General features: G+C 37.0%; 2 protein-coding genes, 1 non-coding gene and 1 pseudogene across 4 annotated transcripts; 3 read left to right on the top strand and 1 right to left on the bottom strand.

Moving 5' to 3' along the window:
* The first annotated feature begins 681 nt into the window (after positions 1-681).
* LOC147535472 (ABC transporter C family member 10-like) lies at positions 682-7,225 on the top strand (annotated as a pseudogene). Its single transcript, XR_015227288.1, has 12 exons — positions 682-867; positions 962-2,651; positions 2,737-3,057; positions 3,142-3,228; positions 3,540-4,124; positions 4,209-4,373; positions 4,648-4,942; positions 5,121-5,335; positions 5,729-6,033; positions 6,153-6,216; positions 6,290-6,529; positions 6,838-7,225. The product of XR_015227288.1 is annotated as an ABC transporter C family member 10-like (transcript).
* Positions 7,226-8,371: 1,146 nt separating this feature from the next.
* Positions 8,372-12,265, bottom strand: LOC147535471 (calcium-dependent protein kinase 1-like). Its single transcript, XM_086645817.1, has 8 exons — positions 11,470-12,265; positions 10,720-10,863; positions 9,809-9,961; positions 9,609-9,724; positions 9,363-9,530; positions 9,122-9,249; positions 8,895-8,994; positions 8,372-8,707 (listed from the first exon to the last, which is right to left on the bottom strand). Exons 1-8 carry the CDS (start codon positions 12,086-12,088, stop codon positions 8,636-8,638), a joined length of 1,500 nt encoding a protein of 499 aa, XP_086501943.1. The 5' UTR covers positions 12,089-12,265; the 3' UTR covers positions 8,372-8,635.
* A 6,573-nt stretch (positions 12,266-18,838) lies between these two features.
* On the top strand, positions 18,839-21,217 carry LOC147535470 (CURVATURE THYLAKOID 1A-like protein). Its single transcript, XM_086645815.1, has 5 exons — positions 18,839-19,304; positions 20,041-20,141; positions 20,606-20,713; positions 20,814-20,885; positions 20,984-21,217. The coding sequence occupies exons 1-5, from the start codon at positions 19,151-19,153 to the stop codon at positions 21,047-21,049; spliced, it is 501 nt and encodes a 166-aa protein (XP_086501941.1). The 5' UTR covers positions 18,839-19,150; the 3' UTR covers positions 21,050-21,217.
* Positions 21,218-21,630: 413 nt separating this feature from the next.
* On the top strand, positions 21,631-21,715 carry TRNAM-CAU (transfer RNA methionine (anticodon CAU)). Its single transcript is given in 2 exon segments — positions 21,631-21,668; positions 21,680-21,715. It is a non-coding gene; the product is annotated as a tRNA-Met (tRNA).
* The last annotated feature ends 391 nt before the right edge of the window (positions 21,716-22,106 follow it).

Raw genomic sequence — 22,106 nt, 5'->3', positions numbered from 1 at the left:
TTTTTTGTTGACCTGGCATTGGAAAATTGTTGATATACAAAAAACTCGTAGAATACAGAGCCTGTAGGAACTATTATATAAGGTAGATTAGTACTCCTACTAAACTGCATGCATGCTGGACTCTCTGCCTCTCTCGCACACTATGTTATTATATCTAGGATATTAGTAGTATTTGTTTTGGATCTTAATTTTTAGATTTATCGTTGTTATACAGATTGAGAAAAAAACTAACAAGATATTGGAGGAACTTGAAAATATGTCAACTAAACTTTTCGTATATCATATGTTTAGGGGGCCACAATGGAAACTGGACATCTTTAGGGGGGCACAATGGAAACTGGACATCTGTAGGGGGTCACAATGGAAACTGGACATCTTTATAGGGCTATTTTAGTGATTTGGTCATCTTTAGGGGGCCAAAATGGAATTAACCCTTTTTCAATGACAAAAAAATCAATTTGTTCATTCATTTTTTTTGACAGTAACCTAATAAAATCCTAGGTGTTAAAAGACTTTATCCTAAAAATTAGTTTCTTTTTCTTGAATTCTAAATAATACTACGTGGAATAAAAACTTCTTCAAATAAAAAGAAGTTGTACTTGCAAAAATGTTAGACTGATTTGGAGCAGCGTCACTACTCCATTTGATTTATAATTTTATGACACAAATTACTCTAAAATTGTTAGTTATTATCTTACGTGTAAAACAATGTGAGCTCGTTCAAAGCATCTCCAACCAAAATTTGACACTGGTCCCCTAAATTATCAGCCACGGCCCTGCTAGGTAGTCAAACGTTCAGGCAAGTAGCCTCCGACGATCAAGTAAATAACCAAATATGAGATTCAGCCTTATGGAAAAAAAATACACGTATGAATTTATTTGATTTTGTGATATTTGTATTGAAGATTTAACTTTAGCATTAGCAATGAAGGTTTAATTTTTGAGGTTCAATTATGTGCAGGTGAAGTATTTAAAGAAACTTGTGTACTTAAAGGGCTGTACTAGTTGATTCTTTTTCAATAAATAATGGTATCAAATGTATTGATTTGGGAATCAAAACTCATAACAAATGCTCACTAGAACAAAACAAAACAAAACATTGTCATCGAAATATGCTCACACTCTGCTCGACGAAATGCTCCAAGGAATTTTTTTTTTATATTATTATAACATATTGAACAAAGAACTTGTTGAATTTTTTCAATGATGTTGTTCTTTATAAATTCTGTGAATGGGCAACTGAAAGAGGTAGAAGAAGTATTAGTATGGATGATCAAAGTAAGAGTGAAAATGAGACTCCTTTTGCTCATGCTGGGTTTCTTAGTCAAATGTCATTTTGGTGGTTAAATCCATTGATGAACAAAGGAAAGAAAAAGAAGATTCTTGACGACGAAGACATACCCATGTTGCGAAAAGTTGACAGAGCCGAAACGTGTTACTTGTTGTTCATGAGTAAACTGGATGAACAAAAACAAGTGACAGAATCTTCAGTTCTGTGGGCAGTAATGATCTGTTATTGGAAAGACATTTTGAGTTCTGGGTTCTTTGCATTACTCAAGGTACTAACTATTTCTTCAGGTCCTTGATTTCTTAGTGCTTTCATTGATGTTGCCAATGGAAAAGAAACTTTTAAACACCAAGGTTATATATTGGTTTTCTTACTATTCTTGTCGAAATTTTTAGAGTCGATTGGGCAAAGACAATGGTACTTCCGTTGTCGATTAATGGGTGTTCACATCAAGTCTTTGCTTTCGGCAGCTATTTATAGGAAGCAACTGAGACTTTCTAATGCAGCTAAGACTAATCATTCGTCCGGTGAAATAATCAACTACGTCGCTGTAGATGCTTACAGAGTTAGCGAAATCTGTTTTCAATTTCATAGCGCTTGGACATTAAGTTTGCAAATCTGCCTCGGAGTAACAATTTTGTTTAAAACCATCGGTCTTGCTTCAATTGCAGCTCTGGTGGTAATTGTACTCTTTGTGATGCTGAATGCTCCGTTAGTCAAATTACAGACTAAGTTCCAAAGTAAGCTTACCTTAGTACAGGACAAGAGGCTAAAGGCTATGTCAGAGGCTGTTGTGAACATGAAGGTATTAAAGATGTATGCTTGGGAGAAGAATTTCAAGTTTGTCATTGAACAATTCAGGAAAGAGGAGTATAAGTTGTTGTTAGCTGTCACATTTCAGAAAGCATATAACGGTTTTGTCTTTTGGGCAGCCCCGGTTGTGGTTTCAAGTGCTACTTTTGCAACTTGTTACTTTCTTAAGATTCCTCTGGATGCTCGTAATTTGTTCACCTCTATAGCAACTTTACGAATTATTCAAGAGCCTGTTAAACTTATCCCTGAATTAATTGCAGACGTCGTTGATGCTAAAGTATCACTTTTCCGGATTACAAAGTTTCTTTTGGCAAAAGAATTGCAAGATGGAAAAATTAGGAGGGAAAGAAATTTCGAGGAACTTAATTCAGGGATCTCTATTAAGTCCAATAATCTTTGTTGGGAAGAGGATCAAATAAAGCCTACTCTAAGAAATATAAACTTGGAGATAAAACCGGGTGAAAAGGTAGCTATCTGTGGAGAGGTTGGGGCTGGTAAATCAACCCTTTTAGCGACAATTCTCGGAGAAGTTCCAAAAGTAGAGGGGATGGTAAGTTCTTATATTTTATCTTGGGATTTTATGAATAAACAAGTTTTCATTTGATTGATTTGTTGTTTTCGATTTTCTTTTACAGATTCAAGTTTATGGCAGAATTGCCTATGTTTCTCAAACTGCATGGATCCAGTCTGGAAGTATACAAGAAAATATATTGTTCGGATGCACCATGGATAAGCAAAGATACCAAGAAACACTAGAAAAGTGTTCGATGCTGAAGGACCTTGATATACTACCTTTTCGTGATCTTACTGAAATAGGAGAGAGAGGAATAAACCTGAGTGGTGGTCAAAAGCAACGTATTCAACTTGCTCGTGCACTTTATCAGGATGCAGATATATATCTCTTAGATGATCCATTTAGTGCAGTTGATGCTCATACTGCAACATGTCTATTTAATGTAATCTGTTGTCCTTCAGTTATTGATTTTGGTGGCTAAGAGTTAACTCCTACTGATGATGATTTCTTACTTTTGGTTATGTAGGAATATGTAATGGGAGCGTTATCAGGGAAGACAGTCTTACTAGTTACACACCAAGTTGATTTCCTTCCAGCATTTGATTATGTACTGGTTAGTTTACTAGTGAAATCCTTCCAACTTTCAGTGATAGGATGCAATAAGTAGACCCTAATCTAAAACAGTTGGTCTTAAATTATCTTTCTTTTTTTAGGGACGGTGCTTAACCGATCTTCCCCACTGTTCTATTGACTGTTGTTGATCGATTAGGAACCCACCCACCTACCACATTTTGGAGTCCTGAAAGCAATAGAAAATCGATAATTTTTTAATGAGATTCTTACACGGCCCCTCATCTGAAAACCAAGTGTTGTAATATATCACTCACTCTAACTATCTTCGAACAAAATTTGTTTGCTCGACAGTTGATGGCAGATGGAGAAATCCTACATTCAGCTCCATATCATATAATGGTATCTTCTAGTCAAGAATTTCGGGACCTTGTCAATGCACACAAAGACACAGCTGGTTCTGAAAGATTAATTGAGGTTGCATCTTCACAGAAAAGTCGAAGCTCTGCCGAAAAGACAACGAAAAGTTATTGCGACATGCCACTTAAAGATTCAGTAGGATACCAGTTGATTGAGCAAGAAGAGAGAGAAACAGGCACTAGTTGGAAACCTTACCTGCAATATCTAAATCAGAATAAAGGCTTCTTTTACTTATCCTTGGCAATATTTTCCCACCTAACCTTTATAGCTACACAAATACTGCAAAACTGTTGGATGGGTGCTAACGTTCAGAATCCTCAAGTTAGCCAATTGAGACTAATTGTTGTCTACTCGCTGATTGGATGTGTGGCACTAGTCTTTTTACTGGGTAGATATATTTCTATAGTTGCTTTAGGAATCAGTTCATCGAAATCGTTATTTTCTCAGCTATTGAGCTCTCTTTTCCGTGCACCTATAGCTTTTTACGAGTGTACGCCTTTGGGAAGGATACTAAGTCGGGTAAGAGTTTCGGCAACTGAACTGTTATTTTTTGGAAAACAGCATGATGCTAATGTTTCTCATTTCACATGTTCTTTGATACAGGTCTCTTCTGATTTGGGTATTGTGGACTTCGATCTTCCACTTTGCCTTAGTTTCTCTATTGCCAGTACGGCAAATACATATTCCGCTCTTGGAGTGTTCACTGTTATTACCTGGCAAGCCGTGTGTGTGTCCATACCAATGATATACATGGTGATATACTTACAGGTACAAGTCTAGGATTTTCTTGTTGATTTCTTTTTAATTTAACAATTGGGACTAGAAAGATTTAGGTCGCACAATAAGACTTTATATACATTGTCAAAACCTATTATTTGATAGAAATGATTCTTACGTCTTTGGTTTTTTTATAGTAAATTCAAGCTTGACCCTATTCTCAAATCTCAAGATCCAAATTTTTCTTGCATGTTTTTTGTTTGTTTGTTTTCTTCTTGTGCGTTCTGGGAACTAACCTTGTTGAATGTGTACTTTTACTCGATAGAGATTCTATTCTCCTTCTGCAAAAGAGTTCATGCGGATAAATGGAACAACTAAGTCCTTGGTAGCTAGCCATCTTGGGGAATCTATAGCTGGAGCAATGACAATTAGAGCCTTTGAGAAAGAAGACAGGTACTTCACTCAGAACCTCGATCTCATCAACAAAAATGCCGGTTCTTGCTTTTATATCTTTTCTGCTAATGAATGGTTCATCCAACGTTTAGAAATACTATGCGCTGTCGCCCTTTGCTCCTCAGCCCTTGTGATAGTTTTGCTTCCTCCTGGAACTCTTCATTCTGGTAGGTGTATATTGCTTTTCTCCTCATTTCTCATGGAGAATGGCTACTCGAATCTTTATCGATTACCCAGTTTTTGTCTCACTTGTCTTGCTCCCTAGTCAGGCAAAGCCTTAAGCAAGGACTTGAACTCTGGGTGTTTTTCTCCACCTGACCCACCTACCAATCTTTCTGATGACAGGATATATTGGAATGGCACTGTCGTATGGTCTTACCTTGAACCTGTTTCTTGTTCTCTCTGTCCAATACCAGTGCTCTCTAGCAAACTACATCATTTCTGTAGAAAGACTAAACCAATACATGCACATTCCTAGTGAAGCTCCGGATATTATAGAAGGGAACCAGCCCATGCCTGATTGGCCAGCTGCGGGTAGAGTAGAAATCCATGATTTGCAGGTAATTCACGCCAAGTTATATTTTATAAAATTGTTTTCGCCATCCTTAACGAAGATCAGTAAACTAAGGTGGTGATTGGTTTTTACTTATTGCCTGAATCCGACTTATCTTAAGTCTGACTTATTTGAATATGACGTGCCTGGGTCGACTTGTTTTGAGAAGAACAACAGTCATTTGAGGTTATTTCAGATTGACGTCTTTCTGTCTAATTTAATGGGACCCAAAATAGGTCAGTGTCAGCTGATTAATTGCACCAGTGCATACTGCACACAAGTCACAAATCCCTAAAAAAAACATTCTAAAACTTGTCGCGACCCAGTTCTGATCGAGTATGTTTTCATGTCTGAATTCAACAAAAGGCTAACACTATCTGAGAAAGTTTGTGTCTAAAAGATTAGGTATAGGGCAAATACTCCTCTTGTTCTTCAAGGGATCAGTTGCACATTTGAAGAAGGCCACAAGATTGGGATTGTTGGCAGGACGGGGAGCGGCAAGACCACTCTCATAGGTGCTTTGTTTCGTTTGGTAGAGCCGGTTGGTGGTAAATCATCATAGATGGTATTGACATCTCTACCATCGGACTTCACGATCTCAGATCACGGTTAGGTATCATACCTCAAGATCCTACTCTCTTTAACGGTACGGTTAGATACAATCTGGATCCTCTGTCTCAATATACCGACCACGAACTATGGGAGGTAATTTCTTTGCTATGTCGTGTCCCTTGGTTTGTGTTACACGTTTGAAACAGTTCAAAACCACATACCCATGCTCTTACTTGTGATTAACTATCGGATGTACTGGTGTTAATTTGAAGGTCCTCGGTAAATGTCAACTTCGAGAGACGGTACAAGAGAAAGAAGAGGGTCTCGATAGTTTCGGTAGGTGACGTAGTTATGCACGCCCCTTTTTCTTTTTCTATATATAGTCGTCACTGACTTTCTGATTTACCAGTTCAACAAGATGGTGTTAACTGGAGTATGGGACAACGCCAGTTATTCTGTCTTGGCCGAGCTTTGTTGAGGAAGAGCCGTATATTGGTTCTCGATGAAGCTACTGCTTCGATCGACAATGCAACAGATTCCATTCTTCAGAAAACGATACGCACAGAATTTGTGAATTGTACAGTGCTCACTGTGGCTCATAGGATACCAACTGTTATGGACAGTACAATGGTGCTTGCCATAAGTGATGGTAAGTCCTCTCTCTCTCTCTCTCTCTCTCTCTCTCTATATATATATATATATATATATATATATATATAATACATGCTTGTAGCACGGCCACGTGTTCTACATATGCTATTGGAGACCCCTTAGAGAGAAAACTGTTAAACTCTTCCATTTCTTAGACGAACCGAAATCCTTGATCTGCTTTAGCCGTTTTAAGCAGTGTTGAGCTTAAAAGTTCTTTATTGTAACTATAACTGGAACTGTCTGAGGGGGAGAATACTTACCTAATTTGAAGCTCATACTGATCGGAATGCTTGTATGATTCCGTAGGAAAAGTAGTGGAGTACGATGAGCCGATGAAGTTGATGAAGGAAGAAAGCTCATTGTTTGGGCAACTAGTTAAAGAATATTGGTCACATTTTCATTCTGCAGATCCATTGTGATAGCTTAGTATTGTATTGTGATACCTCCAATATATGAACTACTTCACTATGGTAGAAAATTCTTCTCTTCCATTCGACGGGTAGAAAATTCGAGCACGATTATTCGAAAAAGTTGAGAATATCTAAACAGATCTAGATCACACCTTTGTTTCCTCTAACTTTGTCTAATATAAAAGGTTTAGCTTTTGATTTTGCTTGTCTTTTGTTGTATTACTTAATTCAACTGGTTTGCTCATAAATTAGAACTCATGATTTTTAATGAAATCTTTCCTCAATTGTTATGATCTTTTTTCCTTTTTCAAGGTCGTTGGTGTAGGAAGAGCACTATGTGGTAAAGGTAAGGACTTGATCAAATTAGTTTTACTAAACTCTAAAAATATAAGGACTTATATCAAAAGTAACAAGAAAAATACTTTATGCATTCTTGTTGTTTTGTCTAACACAAACAACTCATCTCTAATATGGATCACTACCATCACCATCACTATTTTTTCTTTCTTATTGAGAAATCGACTACGATCTAAGTTAGTTGTTACAAGGCATTGATACATCATGAAGATGTGATGAGCACGATAAACGTCTAATTTAAATCATAATGAAAGAGGCCTAAAGCCTGACAATATGAAAGAGGCCTAAAACCTGACAATATGAAAGAGGCCTAAAAGCTGACAAATTTATTACAATATTTACGTTATATATTGTCGTTATATATTGTCTAAATTACATGAGACGTTTCTTGATGGAAAACTGCTTCCACTGAGACTAGATCTCACGACCTTATGGGCTTAAGAGGGGTGTCTAACCGTTACACCAAAAGGTGGTGCACCACAATCACTATTAACATAACAAAAACTATGAAATGCATAGATTTCTATCATTACTGTCATCGTTACAAGTTCTTAATGATGACTCAAGATCTCACGAATGAAGAATCACTATCGATGAAGGAGGCAACTAACATGAAGAAAGAAAAGTCTTTAGACTTATGATGACGTCGACTTTAATGAAGATATTGACTTAAACAGAGACATATATATAATAAAGATAATATGTCTTTGACAAAGAAAAATTTATCTTTTGTCTTTTTGTATGGTTGAACAAACGTTTTTAATATTTTAAATTTTGTTATGTTCCAGCCCGTAATGATTTCCGACTAGGTAGAATGAGAAAGATAACAAATTTCGTTGAAAGTGGATGAAATCGGTTTTTTTTTTTCAAACCATTGCGAAATTGATAGTTGTCAATGAAGTTGAAATGTTCAAATTATTGTTACTTGTGTGGAAACCCTTGAAATTTATGGAGTTTAAATTTCAAAGTAGTGCTCCTCCTATACCAAAGACCTTTTTACTTGTCTCGAGAAAAGAAAAAAGAAAATCAAACAAGAAAGACAAATACTAGGATAAGCAACTCATGAATATCCGTGGCTCAGAAAAAAAATCGTAATTAATGTATTAATATTTTCTTTACTGTATCCATTATAAAAAAAAAAAAAAAAACATGACTCACTCCCAACTCATTTTTTTACATTTACCAAGATACAAACCCCACTATTTCTTCATGGTTCAGGGTTTAGGCAATATCCAATGTGACCACAACCAATTTAGCGGAGCAAGAGATATAACCCTAATCTTGGTTGCAACCTGGAAGGAGTAAGGACCCTCAGTTGTCCTGGCTAATTTGCTCGTTCAGTTGGTAGCAGAGTCCGGGTTGCTTTTTCTCATCATTGCTACAAATTCTTCGTAGTTAATTCTTCCGTCCTGCAACCAAAATCGCATAACGAATACTGAAGTGACAAAGGCGATAAATATCTCTCTCACACAGACATATATATTATATAAGTATTGAACAATGAAATATTCTGCAGATAAAATGCTTCAGAATTCAAGTAGTGGATTTAGTAATGTGTTCCAAATAACACGAAACGGATTTAAAAGAAAAACATACATTATCTGTGTCGACTTCTGCAATTATTTCCTTTATCGTTTTCTGGTCACCCATATTATACTTTGTGAGAGCTTCCTCAAGTTCATCCATTGTGATGTACCTAAAAAATGGTATTGTTAAAGAACTATAGTATATATATATATATCGAACAATAATATCCTAGTAGTCTTTGTTATTCCGATTGAAGAGTGATTATGACTAGATTTTTTAGGATTAGGAAAGGTTACCCGCTCTTGTCCTTGTCAAAATACTCGAAGGCGGTGTATAGATGATCTTCTTTCTCCATTCTATTCATGTGTATCGTAGCAGTTATAAACTCCATGTAATCAATGGTTCCATCTCCATCAACGTCGGCCTAGACAAAGGTAGTTTTCTCATATCATATTAAGATTTAAGAAGAAACTAAGTTTCACTAGAATGCAGCATCCGTAGTCATTCCTAGATTATGACGAAATATAAAAATTATACCGCATCCATCAAATGTCTAACTTCAGACTCGGAAATAATGGTTCCTAGTTTTGGAAGACCCGCTTTCAGTTCTTTCAGTGTAATTGTTCCACTGTTATCGATGTCGATGGATTTGAACATCTCTTTCAACCCCTTAATTTCTTCTTCAGAGAGATTTTCTGCAATTACCTAGTAATATAGATAAAGAAACTCTGATTAGGTTATATGGACAATTTCTATGCGGGCTTAAAAACTATTGAGTCTAACCTTAAGAGCTACTTTCTTGAGTTTATTCATTGCTCTAAACTGTTTCATTCTAGTTAAGACAGCACTATCAATTGGTTTGTCAGATGCATCTCCGTCTTCCCTGATCCATGGATGATCTGCACGTTGTTTTCAATATTGAGTTATACTTCAGAGAGGATAAATAAAGAATTATATGCGTGAGCTTAAACTTTGAAACTTACTTAGAACTTCAGTAGCCGAAATTCGTTCTTCTGGATTAGCTCGGAGCATCTTCTTTACTAGTTCCTTGGCACTACTTGAAATTGAAGGCCACGGATTAGAAGTGAAATCGATGTGGCCCCGTAAAATGGCATTAAAGGTGGCCTGTTCAGTCTCTGCATGAGAAACAGCAAGTGAGAAGAAGCATCAGAACTAACAAAGCATAATCCCTTGAGCACGCGCACTCACACAAACACATACTGACACACAAGCCTACTAACATGAAAAATAGGATATCTCAGAAATTAGATTCGCCCAACATATTAAACCAACCAATGAATGAAAACATTTCCTACCCATCCGTTTGTAAAAATGCAAGTACCATATGAATAGCAAGACAAGCTACGAATTGTTTCTGGGTGTAACCACACGAGCCGTAGCTGCTGGCTATATTATCACCACTCTAAATGTTAGAGTTTGAATTAGTCAATAGTTAATTTGACTAAGTATTAGTTATAGAGTAATGTGGACTGAGAAGTCTTGGTTTTTAGCTGAGTTTGTTTTTTTTTCTTCAAAATTTGAATGGAAGTCTATTTATGTAGTTCGTAACAACTAATAAAGTATGCTTTTCAACTCAGTTCTGATTATAATCTAAACTAAGCACCTAGCCCGAAGGGTATAGGGTTTTATTACTGGCGAAGGCACCATAACCCTCCAAAAAAGCCTTAAGACTTAGGGACAGCCCAGCCGGAGACTTCTAGCTTCAGACCTCTAATACATGGCCCCGACAAAAAAAAAGGCGACTAAGTTTCATAGGAAGACTGCTAAGAGAAGAAGGCCCTCGGCCATGCCAATGACTTCGGTTGAGTAGTTTTAATTGCTTAACCAGTCAAAATATTAGAGTTTAACATAGAAATACAGATCAACTACATACTTCCCCAAAAAGGTGGGACGCCGCTCAGAAGAATGTATAATATGACACCAGCACTCCAGATATCAGCTTCAGCCCCATAACTCCGTCGCAATACTTCAGGAGCAACATAATAAGAGCTACCTACTAGGTCTTTAAATACTTCACCTGCACATAATTGAACCTCAAAAATTAAACCTTCATTGCTAATGCTAAAGTCTTCAAGAAAAACTCTCAAAACCGAAAAACAAATAAATCCCATACGGTATAGCTTTTTGGATAAGGCTGAATCTCATACTTGTTGATTGCCAAAACATATAAATCTACATTGTGAATAAGGCAATTCCTTTTTTCTAAAATTGTGTTACTATTAACTATACCCAAAGTGATGATAGAAGCAAAATTATTAGTGATGTGTGCGGCCCCAAGCCTTAAGGGTTGTCCATATTATCCCCTCTTTTGCCACCTCACATAGATACGGGGTTTTGTTCTTGACGAAGGCTCCGCGAGCCCCCCAAAAGGCCTCGACAATTACTAAGATTGAGTATTCACCTATAGCTCAGGCTCAGAACACTCTCGTGAGGCTATCACATAATTACTACAGTACATATTTAACATTTGAACGAAGGAAAAGAAGAGACTTTCATTACAGAATTTCAAATTAGGGCAATATCAAATGGGGAAGATTAAAGTTGCACACAACATATTTGATAAAATACCCCTGGCCAAGAACTTCTATGAAACATATAGAAATATTAAAAAATAAATATTCACCTGGTTTGAAGAAAGCAGATAATCCAAAATCAGTAGCTTTCAAAGGTGAATGATCATCAACACTTAAAAACAAAAAATTCTCAGGTTTAAGATCTCGATGCATAACTCCCATAGAATGACAATTATGAATAACAGTAACAATTTGACGACATAAATCAGCAGCACCTCTTTCTGAATAATGACCTTTACTTATAATCCTATCAAATAGTTCACCACCACCACAAAGTTCCATAACTAGGTTAACTGAGTTACGATCTTCATAGACACCTTTCAATTCAACTATATTTCTATGACCAGTTAAATGATGCATGATCTCAACTTCTCTTCTTATATCTTCTATATCATCTCGACTTATTACTTTTCTTGTTGCGATTGATTTACAAGCGAATTCTTCTTGACTTTCTTTATGAGTAACTAAATAAGTAACGCCGAATTGACCTCGACCTAATTCACGCCCAAAGTTGTAGGTTGATCGGACGTCTTCAATCGGCCGGCCGAGAATTCTACCGGTGCCGACGACGGGAACTGGTTTTCGAACTGACGGTGAAGGTCGTCGTTGATGTTCGTTGTTAAGGTCGTTTTTGGGTTTTGATGGACGGGATGAGTGTTTGTTACCCATTTTTTGGAGGCAAAACAGATTACAAGAGAGAGAGAGAGAGTTTATCCAGCAGCAGCGAGGTATCTTCTTTAGAGAGAGAAAGTGATACAGTAGTAGAAGAGTAAGACCTACAAGTTGTATGAATATTTAGGCCATGTTTGGTTATGCCTATAAAAATGAAATCATTTACCAGGAGTTTTTTTTTTTTTTTTTTTTTTTTTTTTTTTTTTTTGAGGGTAAATGTTTAATAAACCAAATGTAATACATCTCTTGAAACAGAGTATTAAAAGTTAACCTTAATGGGTCAAACCACAAACAAATCAAATGTAGGGACTAAACTCCACTCGCCAAAGAATGAGCCAGCTGGTTGCAGTAACGTGGAGTGAATGAAATGTGGACATGGCGGTTTGTGAGTCTCCCACGCAAGTCCTCAATCTCAGCCGTTAAACGCCAAGGTGTCTCCAGGCCGTCGATGGATAAGAGATCCACCAAAACCCTACTGTCCCCCTCCAATATAAACTCCTCTAACCCTAGATCGTCGGCCAAATCTACTCCCAACCGAAACCCTATTAGCTCGCTGTGAAGTGCCGATTTTGGTCTGAATCTCATCTTCTTTGTCCCAATGATTACTCCACTCGAGTCTCTAGCAACCGAAGCTGCTGATGCTCTAGTTTCCATGAACGAGCCATCACAATTTATTTTAATCTTACCTGTAGCTGGAGGGTTCCAATTTTCTGTTCCAGAAGTTAGAGAAAATGATGAGGGATTTGATTCAAAGAGAGATGGAACATACCTGAGTGCCTCTTTCGTATTCCACCAACAGCGACTGAGATCTACTTCTTGATGACGAAAGTGTTTGTTATTCCTCATCTTCCAATATTCCCATATGAGATAAGTGTAAATGAACCAATTACTCCTGTTTTCTTTATCAAGTAGAAGTCTAGCAAGATTTCTAATGACCTCTTCGCCCATATGTTGCAGATCCGAGATCCCTGTTTGTAGTAACAGTTGGTTGAATGTAGGACAAGCCCCGAAAAGGTGATTCAATGTTTCTGGGTCTCCTGAGTTGCATAACAGACAATCTTGAGGTATACTTTGAACCCTTTTTCCTATGTTGGTAAGAGTGGCTATTCCATTATGAACGATTTTCCAAATAAATTGATGAATATTAGGGTTCATTTCTTTAATTTTCCAGAATTCCTTCCATGGAAAATCAATAGCCTCTTGACTTAAAATAGGGAAAGTATTAATCTCTGTATAATAAGACTTAGTGTTGAATTTCCCATTCTCATTTTGGCACCATATTAGTTTATCCCTTCTCGTGCTGTGAGGAATAGTAATTTCTTGGATAGCCTGCACAGTTTCTTGATTAAAGTAAGTGGTTAGAAGATCATGATTCCAACTATTATTCTCTGTGTTTATCAAATCTGCCACCCAGAATACATTATTTGGTAATTCATTTATGATAATGGGGATTTTGTTCACCAAGTTTGGGATCCAAGGGTCTGTTTTTATTTTAACCCTTGTTCCATCTCCTATTTGCCATAAAACATTTCGTCTCATGGTGGGTTTAGTGTGTTGAATCGATTTCCAGAGAGGGGATGTCGAAGATGGACTATCCGTAGTCCAAAAGTCATCATTTTTAAAATATTTCGATTTTAGAAGTTTAACCCAAACTGCATTTGCATTTGTTAAGAGTCTCCAAGTCAATTTTGCCACTAAAGACTCATTGGCTAATTGGAGATTCCTAATACCTAATCCACCTTTATGCTTTGGAGAACAAATAATCTCCCATCTAATGAAGTGCATTTTAGTAATGTCATTAGAATGACCCCACCAAAAACTTCTCTCTGCCTTGCTTAGTCTGTTAATGATATGCTTAGGAAGTATTTGATAGCCGAAAGGGTATGTGCAATATGATGACAAAACTGATTTGATAAGGACAGTCTTACCTGTTTGTGTTATGAATTTTTCCTTCCAACCTGCAAGACTCTTATCAAATTTATCTACTAACCATTGATGACTATTTATTCTGTTACCTGGCTTGAGGATTAATGCTCCAAGGTACTTAGCCTGATCTGTCATTAGAGGAGCATTTAGTTGGGAGATGAAAGCTGATTTGATATTATCTTGGACTCCTTTGCTAAAGAACAGAGATGATTTGGTGAAGTTAACTTTTTGGCCCGAGAAATCTGCATAAACTTGCATCATATGTAATATTGAATCTAAATTATGTAAGTTAGCTCTCCCGAAGATAATGAGGTCGTCAGCAAACAGCAAATGTGTAATGCTAGGGCTGGACCGATTTATCCTATAACCTGTAAACTGATTATTGATTTCATAATGAGAAATAAGGAGAGAGAGAGACTGCGAGGTAAGGATAAACAGGTAGGGGGACAAGGGGCATCCTTGCCTCAGGCCTCTAGTGGCCTGAAAATCCCCCACTAAATTACCGTTCAATTTTATATTAAACCTAGCAGTAGTAACACATGACATAATAAGATCTAAGAGTCGGCCAGAAAAACCCGTGGCAATAAGTACTTTTTTAAGAAAACCCCAATTTACTCTGTCATAAGCTTTCGCCATATCCATTTTAAGGGCGAAAGCTCCATTCTTAGCTTTGGATTGACTCATAGAGTGTAATAATTCCTGAGTAATTACGATGTTATCCAAAATCTGACGGTTGGGTACAAATGCGTTCTGGGTCCACATTATTGATTCCTCTAAGCAAGGTCGAATTCTATTTGCTATCAATTTAGTGATGAACTTATAAATCGAGTTGCAAAGGGAAATCGGCCTATAGTCTGAGGCCAAACTCGGGTGTTGACACTTGGGGATCAAAGCCAAAGTTGTAAGGTTTAGAGAAGGATCGATGGAACCTGTTTGGAATGCCGATTGGATATATTGAGTAAGTTCGTCCCCTATGATGTCCCAATGTCGCTGGAAAATAAAGTTTGGTAAACCATCTGGCCCCGGGCTTTTTATTGATCCCATCTCCATCACAACATCTTTGATCTCCTCCTTTGTTGGCACCCTCGAGAAGTGGTCCTGATTATAATCCGAGATGACCTTATAAGCATTTAAAATCTCGATTGGCGGATGTCGTACTGGCTCCTCCTGAAATATGTTCTGAAAATGCCCAATAATCTCCTTTGCAATGTCTTCTTCTTTTGTTACTGTCTGCCCCGAATTTGTTTTTATCTGATGGATATAATTTTTCTGTTTTCTAATAGATGCCGCGAGATGGAATGCTTTTGTATTTCTATCTCCGTTTTTAACCCAGTTCGATCGTGCTCTCTGTTCCGCCTTAGTCCGTTGGACTTCCTCCAAGTAGATGATTTGTTCCTGAATAGAGCTTTCAAATGATAGAGAAGAGTCAGTAGGATTAATTGCTTGAATATCCGACAGTCTCTTCCTTAAGATGGCTAGTCTATTTTTAATTAACCCAAACGCCCTTTTACTCCAGAGTTGTATGGAGTTCTTGATAAGTTGAAACTTGTCCATGAGGTTACCTTCTGCTTTATCCCATTCTGTTGAAAAAATAGAATCATAGTCATCATGTTTAGTCCAAAAAAGTTCATACTTTGAGATTGTCTTCATGATTTGTCCCTGAACCTTTAATTTCAAAAGTATAGGGGCATGGTCACTGTTATATCTTGGAAGGTGAAATACTCCGGAATCCGGGAAATCGAGTAACCAATTTGAATCACAAAGTACTCTGTCGAGACGTTCTCTTGTTAAATGATGAATCGATTTACTATTTGTCCAGGTGAATCCAGGACCATTGTATCCTAAGTCAACCAGATTTGCATCCCTAACAAACTTCTGAAATTGCGACATGAACGGAATGTTTGAGGAACCCCCGCTCTTTTCCGATCTATTAGTGATAGCATTCAGATCTCCTATACAACAAAAGGAATTATTAATAGATCTGATTTTATTTAAAATATCATTCCAAAAACATGCTCTGTCCTGAACCCTTGGAGGACCATAAATACATAACATATCCCAAGGGTTTGGACTAATAGAGTTAGTAATAGTTATATGAATATAATTCGTAGAGTGTGAATTTACTATAACATCCAAGTCGGACGACCAATGTAATAATAAACCACCACTACGACCACAAGACGGTACATAAAAATATTTAATTAGATTAAATTTACTGAAACAAGGTAAAGGACTATAATCAGTAATTCTTGTCTCAGAGAGGAAAACCAGTGAAGGCCGGATTGCTCCTAGGAACTGTGATAAAGTTTCTCTTGTCGGGGTGTTCCCTAAACCCCGACAATTCCAGGCTAAAGTATTCATAATTCAGGCGGCATTTGGGTTGCCGTGACCCTTCCTTCCACATCGGACTGTGAAGTTGATCGAGTTGTCTTTTTGAATTGTTTTCGGACCCGAACATCTGCCAACGGTATATCATCCTCCAGGGAATCTACTACATTTGTGCTTCCTTTCCCACTTGAATCATGTCGGTCTTCTGGGGTGGCAAATAGTGTGTTCGAATATACTGCCTTTATTCCTTTCGAGGTCTGGATCTTGCTTCTTTTGACCTGACAAAGACTAGATATCAAAGTACCATAATTAGCACGTATATTTGGATTTTTGGCACAAACCGTTTCAACTAGATTATCACAATCATTATCTAAGTTCATTTCATTAAATTTAGGAATTAATTCATGCCCGAAGGATCCCAATTCCTTTAGGGGATTCTTGATAGTGAAAGGGACTTTAAAAGTTTCCGGGTATTTAGGAATCATCTCCTTCAGGATACGGGTTCTAACTGCCTCAGTCAAATTTTGTTTGAGGAGATCCCCAAAGGCCAAAATAGTAGGGCAGAATTTCATATTATGGCCAATAAATCCACAATATATGCAGAACCTAGGGAGTTTTTCAACCCTAATTTCCACCGAGACAAGTTTTGTATTTGAGAGTTTAAGATTCACTCTCTGGGTCAATGCTTTATTAATGCACAAATTAATCCTAACTCGCCCAAAGAGGCTCCATTTAATGGCATCATCCGGTGTTGTCGGAATATACACTCCCAAAGTTCCGGCTAAACGGTTGACAATAGTACTGTTAAGATGGCTAGGCGGTATTCCGTGGAATTGAACCCAAAACCACACAAAATCAAAAGAATGATCCATAGGAGACAGTTCCGAAACACATTGTTGAAGAACTATAAGTTCGTCTTGGACTATCCATGGAGAACTATCCGTTGCAATTTCCAATTCTGTTGCCGTTTGGAATTTGATGAGAAATAAGTTATCTTTGACTTCCGAAATTGTATATTTATTTGGTCCATGAATAATTCTCGAAAGTCTGTACATTGCCTGGCCAATATCAATCTTTTTTGGACTTTGAAACCAAAGCACCCCTTGTTTAATGAGATCTGCTAATCCCACTTGATTATCCCCTCCATCGACAGTTATAGGAGAGACTTCCTCTGTTGTAAGTGCCTCGAATTGTTGAATAATTTGGTTCTCTGTAGGATCCATAACTAAACTTCAAACAGAACAGTGATTTGAAAACAAAAAAGAGACTGAATCTCGACTATTAAGACTCCTTTAGAGCGACGAATGAGAGGATTTAGGATTTCTTAATGAAATCCAAATCGAGCAGTTTGACTTTAAGAGGCGGAGAACCGCCCGTAACTGAATGTGATTAGAGAATAACCGACTAATTTAAAAATAACTGACTGCAAAAAAGGAGGGATCCTCCTAAATCGGTGGTGCCGATGAAAACTACTGATCTAAGAAGCCTATCTCCGCCCGGGAGCAAAAACTTGTTTTTTTGATTTTCTTTTTGTTCTTTTTATTTCATTTACCAGGAGTTACAATAGGAATTTCGTACTATTATTTAGTGTATATTAGTACCCCGTTTGTAATATCCTACCTTCATTTTTTTTGTGTGGTTATGCCTATAAAAATATAGCTATATATTTATTTTGTCCTAAATCTAAATAAAAATGAGTAGAGAGCATCTTGTTATCTCAAAATTGTGATATTTGTTGTATTTTTGAACACCCAACAACAAACACAAACAAACATAGTTTAGAATTAGTTTCTTAGCAACCACATTCTAGTATTACATGTTAACCAGCTGTTGGACCTGGTGCTAACGGAGATGGATGTTAACAGTCTTTTGGCTCGGCGCCTTTAGAAGCACCCAAGAAAATTTTCATGAATTAATATTTTCGATTTGAGAAATCAAATTTTTTTCCTCTACATGCAATTTCTCTCTTATACACAAGGGTGGTAGAATATCTCAAATGGACAGAGAGAAATTTAAGAAGAAATCCAACACTTTAAGTAAGATATTGGCATGAAGATTGACGAAATTCGAACTTAACTCCTCTTTAAAATTCAATCAAAAATATTAAAGGCATGACTTTCGAGACCGACCACGGGTTGAAAGGTGAAATAATCGCCCCCAATTGGTCACACAATTAGGAGAGAGAAACGACTTGATTAATTGGAACCGTCCCACGCCACTTCTCAACACATAGTCCGTCTCAAAAATGGACCATTTAGCACAAGTACAAAAATCTAATTCATCCTGTATTGGATTGTTTTTTTTTTTCCTAAGATTTTTCAAAAATTCTATTCATCCTTCTACTTTGGTCCCTCCCCAAAGCCTCCGCTGATGTGGTGACATATCACTGGAGTATATTTTTTAACCATTCTCTCTCCAATTGCTCCACACTCAAGTGATATGTTGTCACATCGTCGAAGGACTGACAGAGGGACCAAAATGGATGGATTAATAGAATTTCTCCAGATTTTCAGCTCTTCATTTTTCTTGAATAGTCATTCTCTGGTTACCACCACCATTGGAGAGAGAAGAGAGGTGAAAGAGTGGGGTAGTGAGCTGGATTTGTGATAAAATAAACAACCAATCATGAGGCTACTTAATGCCACTTGTCATTGAGTGGAGATGTCTTGTCAGCTCGAGAGAGAGAGAGAATGTGGATAGACCAACGAATGGACGAAGTATGACTTTGTGAATGTTGTTTGGTAATCTTAAGTTGTAGAGAGAAAGAGAGAGAGAGATTTGTAGTGGTAGTTGAAGAGTGAAGCCATGGCAACTGTGTATGCAGCAGGTCCATCATCTTCAATGGCAGTATTAAGGCCGTGTTTGGCAAAGACAAGCTCAGTCCGCTCATCCCTACCTTATCTACCACCTCGCCCTTCCACCACTCTTTCATTCTCGACTTCCTTCAAACAATACCCAGGTAAGTAAACCCATTTTCAAACTTACCCTCAATTCATTTCTTTCAATATTCAAGATGAATTTTTGAAACCCCAATTAAAATTACAGTCTGGGTAGTTCTCCATTCTGGTTCAGAACCCATTATTACAATGTTTATGGTGGATTTTAGAAAATTCCCCAATTCCACTTACCTGCTTATGAAGCTCAGAGTTTTTCTTGAGGTGAAGAATTTTGGGGCTCAGTTGAACTAATGGTACCAGATATAAGAAGTTTGATCTTTGATATCCATTCTACTCAATATTTTAGGGTTTTAAGTTGTCTCAGTTGTGCATTCTAATATATTCCTTCAGCTGAGATTAGTACCATTTTGCATTCAACCAATCTCAGCAATTAAGCAGTAATTTTTTTATTGTGAATATCTCTCTCCATGTAGTTTAATCTCAATCTTCTAATGGTTGAAAATTTTCAGACTTCCTTCATGTGTTTCATTCTAGAAGATTTTATTGCTCATTGCTCAGCAAAATTTGTGTATAGAATAACCTCTGTGGGTGATCTGTTTTTTTTAGTAGATTCGAATTAGGAATAGTTTCTTAGTATTGTTCTACTCATATCTTCGACTTTGATAGTCAAATATGAATTTTCTTCTTTGTTAAATCAAAAGATTAAAATACCAAAGGTAAATACCACTCACTAGGATGTCTTTTCGTTGCTTCACAGTAATAAACCATGATTTTTAATCCGGTTTTTCTCTCAAACAGAAACTAACAAGTTCTCGTCGCTCAAGATTAGAGCATCTTCTTCAGAAGAGTCATCTGCTCCTGTAGATGTTGGAGCAACTTTTGAAGACTTGAAGGAGAAGGTGAGAGCATCTTTGCTATATTTATCTACATCATTACGAGGCCCCCTTTAGTCATGCTCGTCGATACTTCTTTTTCTTGCAAAAGTGAGCGTGAATTTTCAAGCGGACCAAGAACCCCATTGCCATGGATCAAACTCGCTCTCTTCGGTGTTTACAGGGCCCAACTAAGTTTTCATAAGCCTCATTTTGAACCTACAACATCCCAACCCAACCTATCCTAAGTGGGCTATGTTAGAGTTGATTGAGATGCTTGGGTTGATACATTCTTCGTCATACTAATCCTTATATTTAAATGGTAAATGTGTAATTTTTTGGTTATTCGGGGATTGAAGACTCGTATATTTTTGGACAAAGAGCTGTTGGAGCCCATTTATACCCTCTTGATCGTACTTCTTCTATGCAATTTTCCATTGCCTATGTTCTATGATTACTCTAAGCTGATAAGAAATTTAACATGTTTTTAGTGGGATGGACTTGAAAACAAGTCGACAGTACTTATCTATGGTGGAGGTGCATTGGTTGCAGTTTGGCTATCTTCCGTTGTGGTTGGTGCTATCAACTCCGTCCCATTGGTAAGCATTCTAACTTTGTAAAGATGCAGTGTTTTGACGGGTTAATCGAAGTTCAAATAGGTTAATGTCTAACAAAACTTCATTTCTGTTTCTTCACCAGCTTCCGAAGGTCATGGAGTTAGTAGGTCTTGGATACACCGGATGGTTTGTCTACCGATACCTTCTCTTCAAGGTAAACTTGAATCTCCACTTGGTGATTCTATAGATATCCTTGAACGATTTTTGTTGGATAATTGTTTGCATAACTGTTTTATGTTGGTTACTTCTCAGTCGAGCAGAAAAGAACTTGCAACCGATATCGAGTCCTTGAAGAAAAAGATTGCAGGAACTGAATAAAGCTGTTAGATGGTTTTTCGGGGACCGAAAGTGATGAGTTTATTTTTCTTGCATTTACTTGGTATCATTCTTTTTCTTTAGAAAATGATGAACTCTTCTAGTCGAAGAGGTGTAATTGAATCCTGTTAATGTAAACATAGTTAATAATAAGTTGTTTCTTCTCCCTCATGATGTTCTTGTTTATCTTTGTGGTATCTAAGTAGAACACCCGAAAAGAAATACATACATAAAAAGATGAAGAAAGATCAGTACATGGTTCCGTTGGTAATGTTCATGATGACAGAAATGTCTAGATGATTTCACAAAGAAAGCAAAACAAGGTTACATTGATCTCCGAAAAGATCCTTGGCGTCTAATACTACTTCATTGGGAAATACTACTTTCCGGACAAAAGGTTACAAATTTGAAAATATTCAGAATGACCGTTTCGAATCTTGACATCTAGATAAGATGAAGGTGAATTACTTGAACTTTTTTGAGTGTCCAAATATGGATTGTTTATGGATTGTGTACCAATTGAGCTATTGTTTGCAACCTAACTCTACTATAAAATGTTAAGGTTAGAACTAGGTAGCACCAAAGGGGTGGTGGCGCAGTTGGCTAGCGCGTAGGTCTCATAGCTTCTGAGTGATCCTGAGGTCGAGAGTTCGAGCCTCTCTCACCCCAACAACCATTTTTTACTTTAGTTTTATTTTCTCCATATTATCTTCATATTATCATAGAGGAAACAAGTCTTTGGCAATTGGTACACAATCAAGTTCTACAACAACCAGTTTCAATAACCAACTAAAAGGTTTTTTTTTTTTTGTTAAGGGACTAAAAGGTTATTTGATCTTAACAAAAAAAAAAACTAAAAGGTTATTTTCTTATTTTTTTTTTCCTCTAATTGGGTATTTATTTAATCTATATATCTATTATGTCACTTTTTTTAATAGAGAAAGACAATATCTTCCAATCAAGCAAACAACCACCTTTTCAGCCAAAAAGGTGACACAGCATAGTCATTACATGTGACATTGATACAATTAATTAAAGATGTGGTAACCCCCCAAGGAAC

The sequence above is a fragment of the Eschscholzia californica genome, unplaced genomic scaffold, assembly GCF_041429995.1.
Source record: "Eschscholzia californica isolate CP2 unplaced genomic scaffold, dmEscCali1.0.p SCAF_6, whole genome shotgun sequence".
Taxonomy (NCBI): domain Eukaryota; kingdom Viridiplantae; phylum Streptophyta; class Magnoliopsida; order Ranunculales; family Papaveraceae; genus Eschscholzia; species Eschscholzia californica.
Note: the sequence above shows the minus strand (reverse complement) of the source record. Positions and strands in the feature narration are given on the sequence as shown.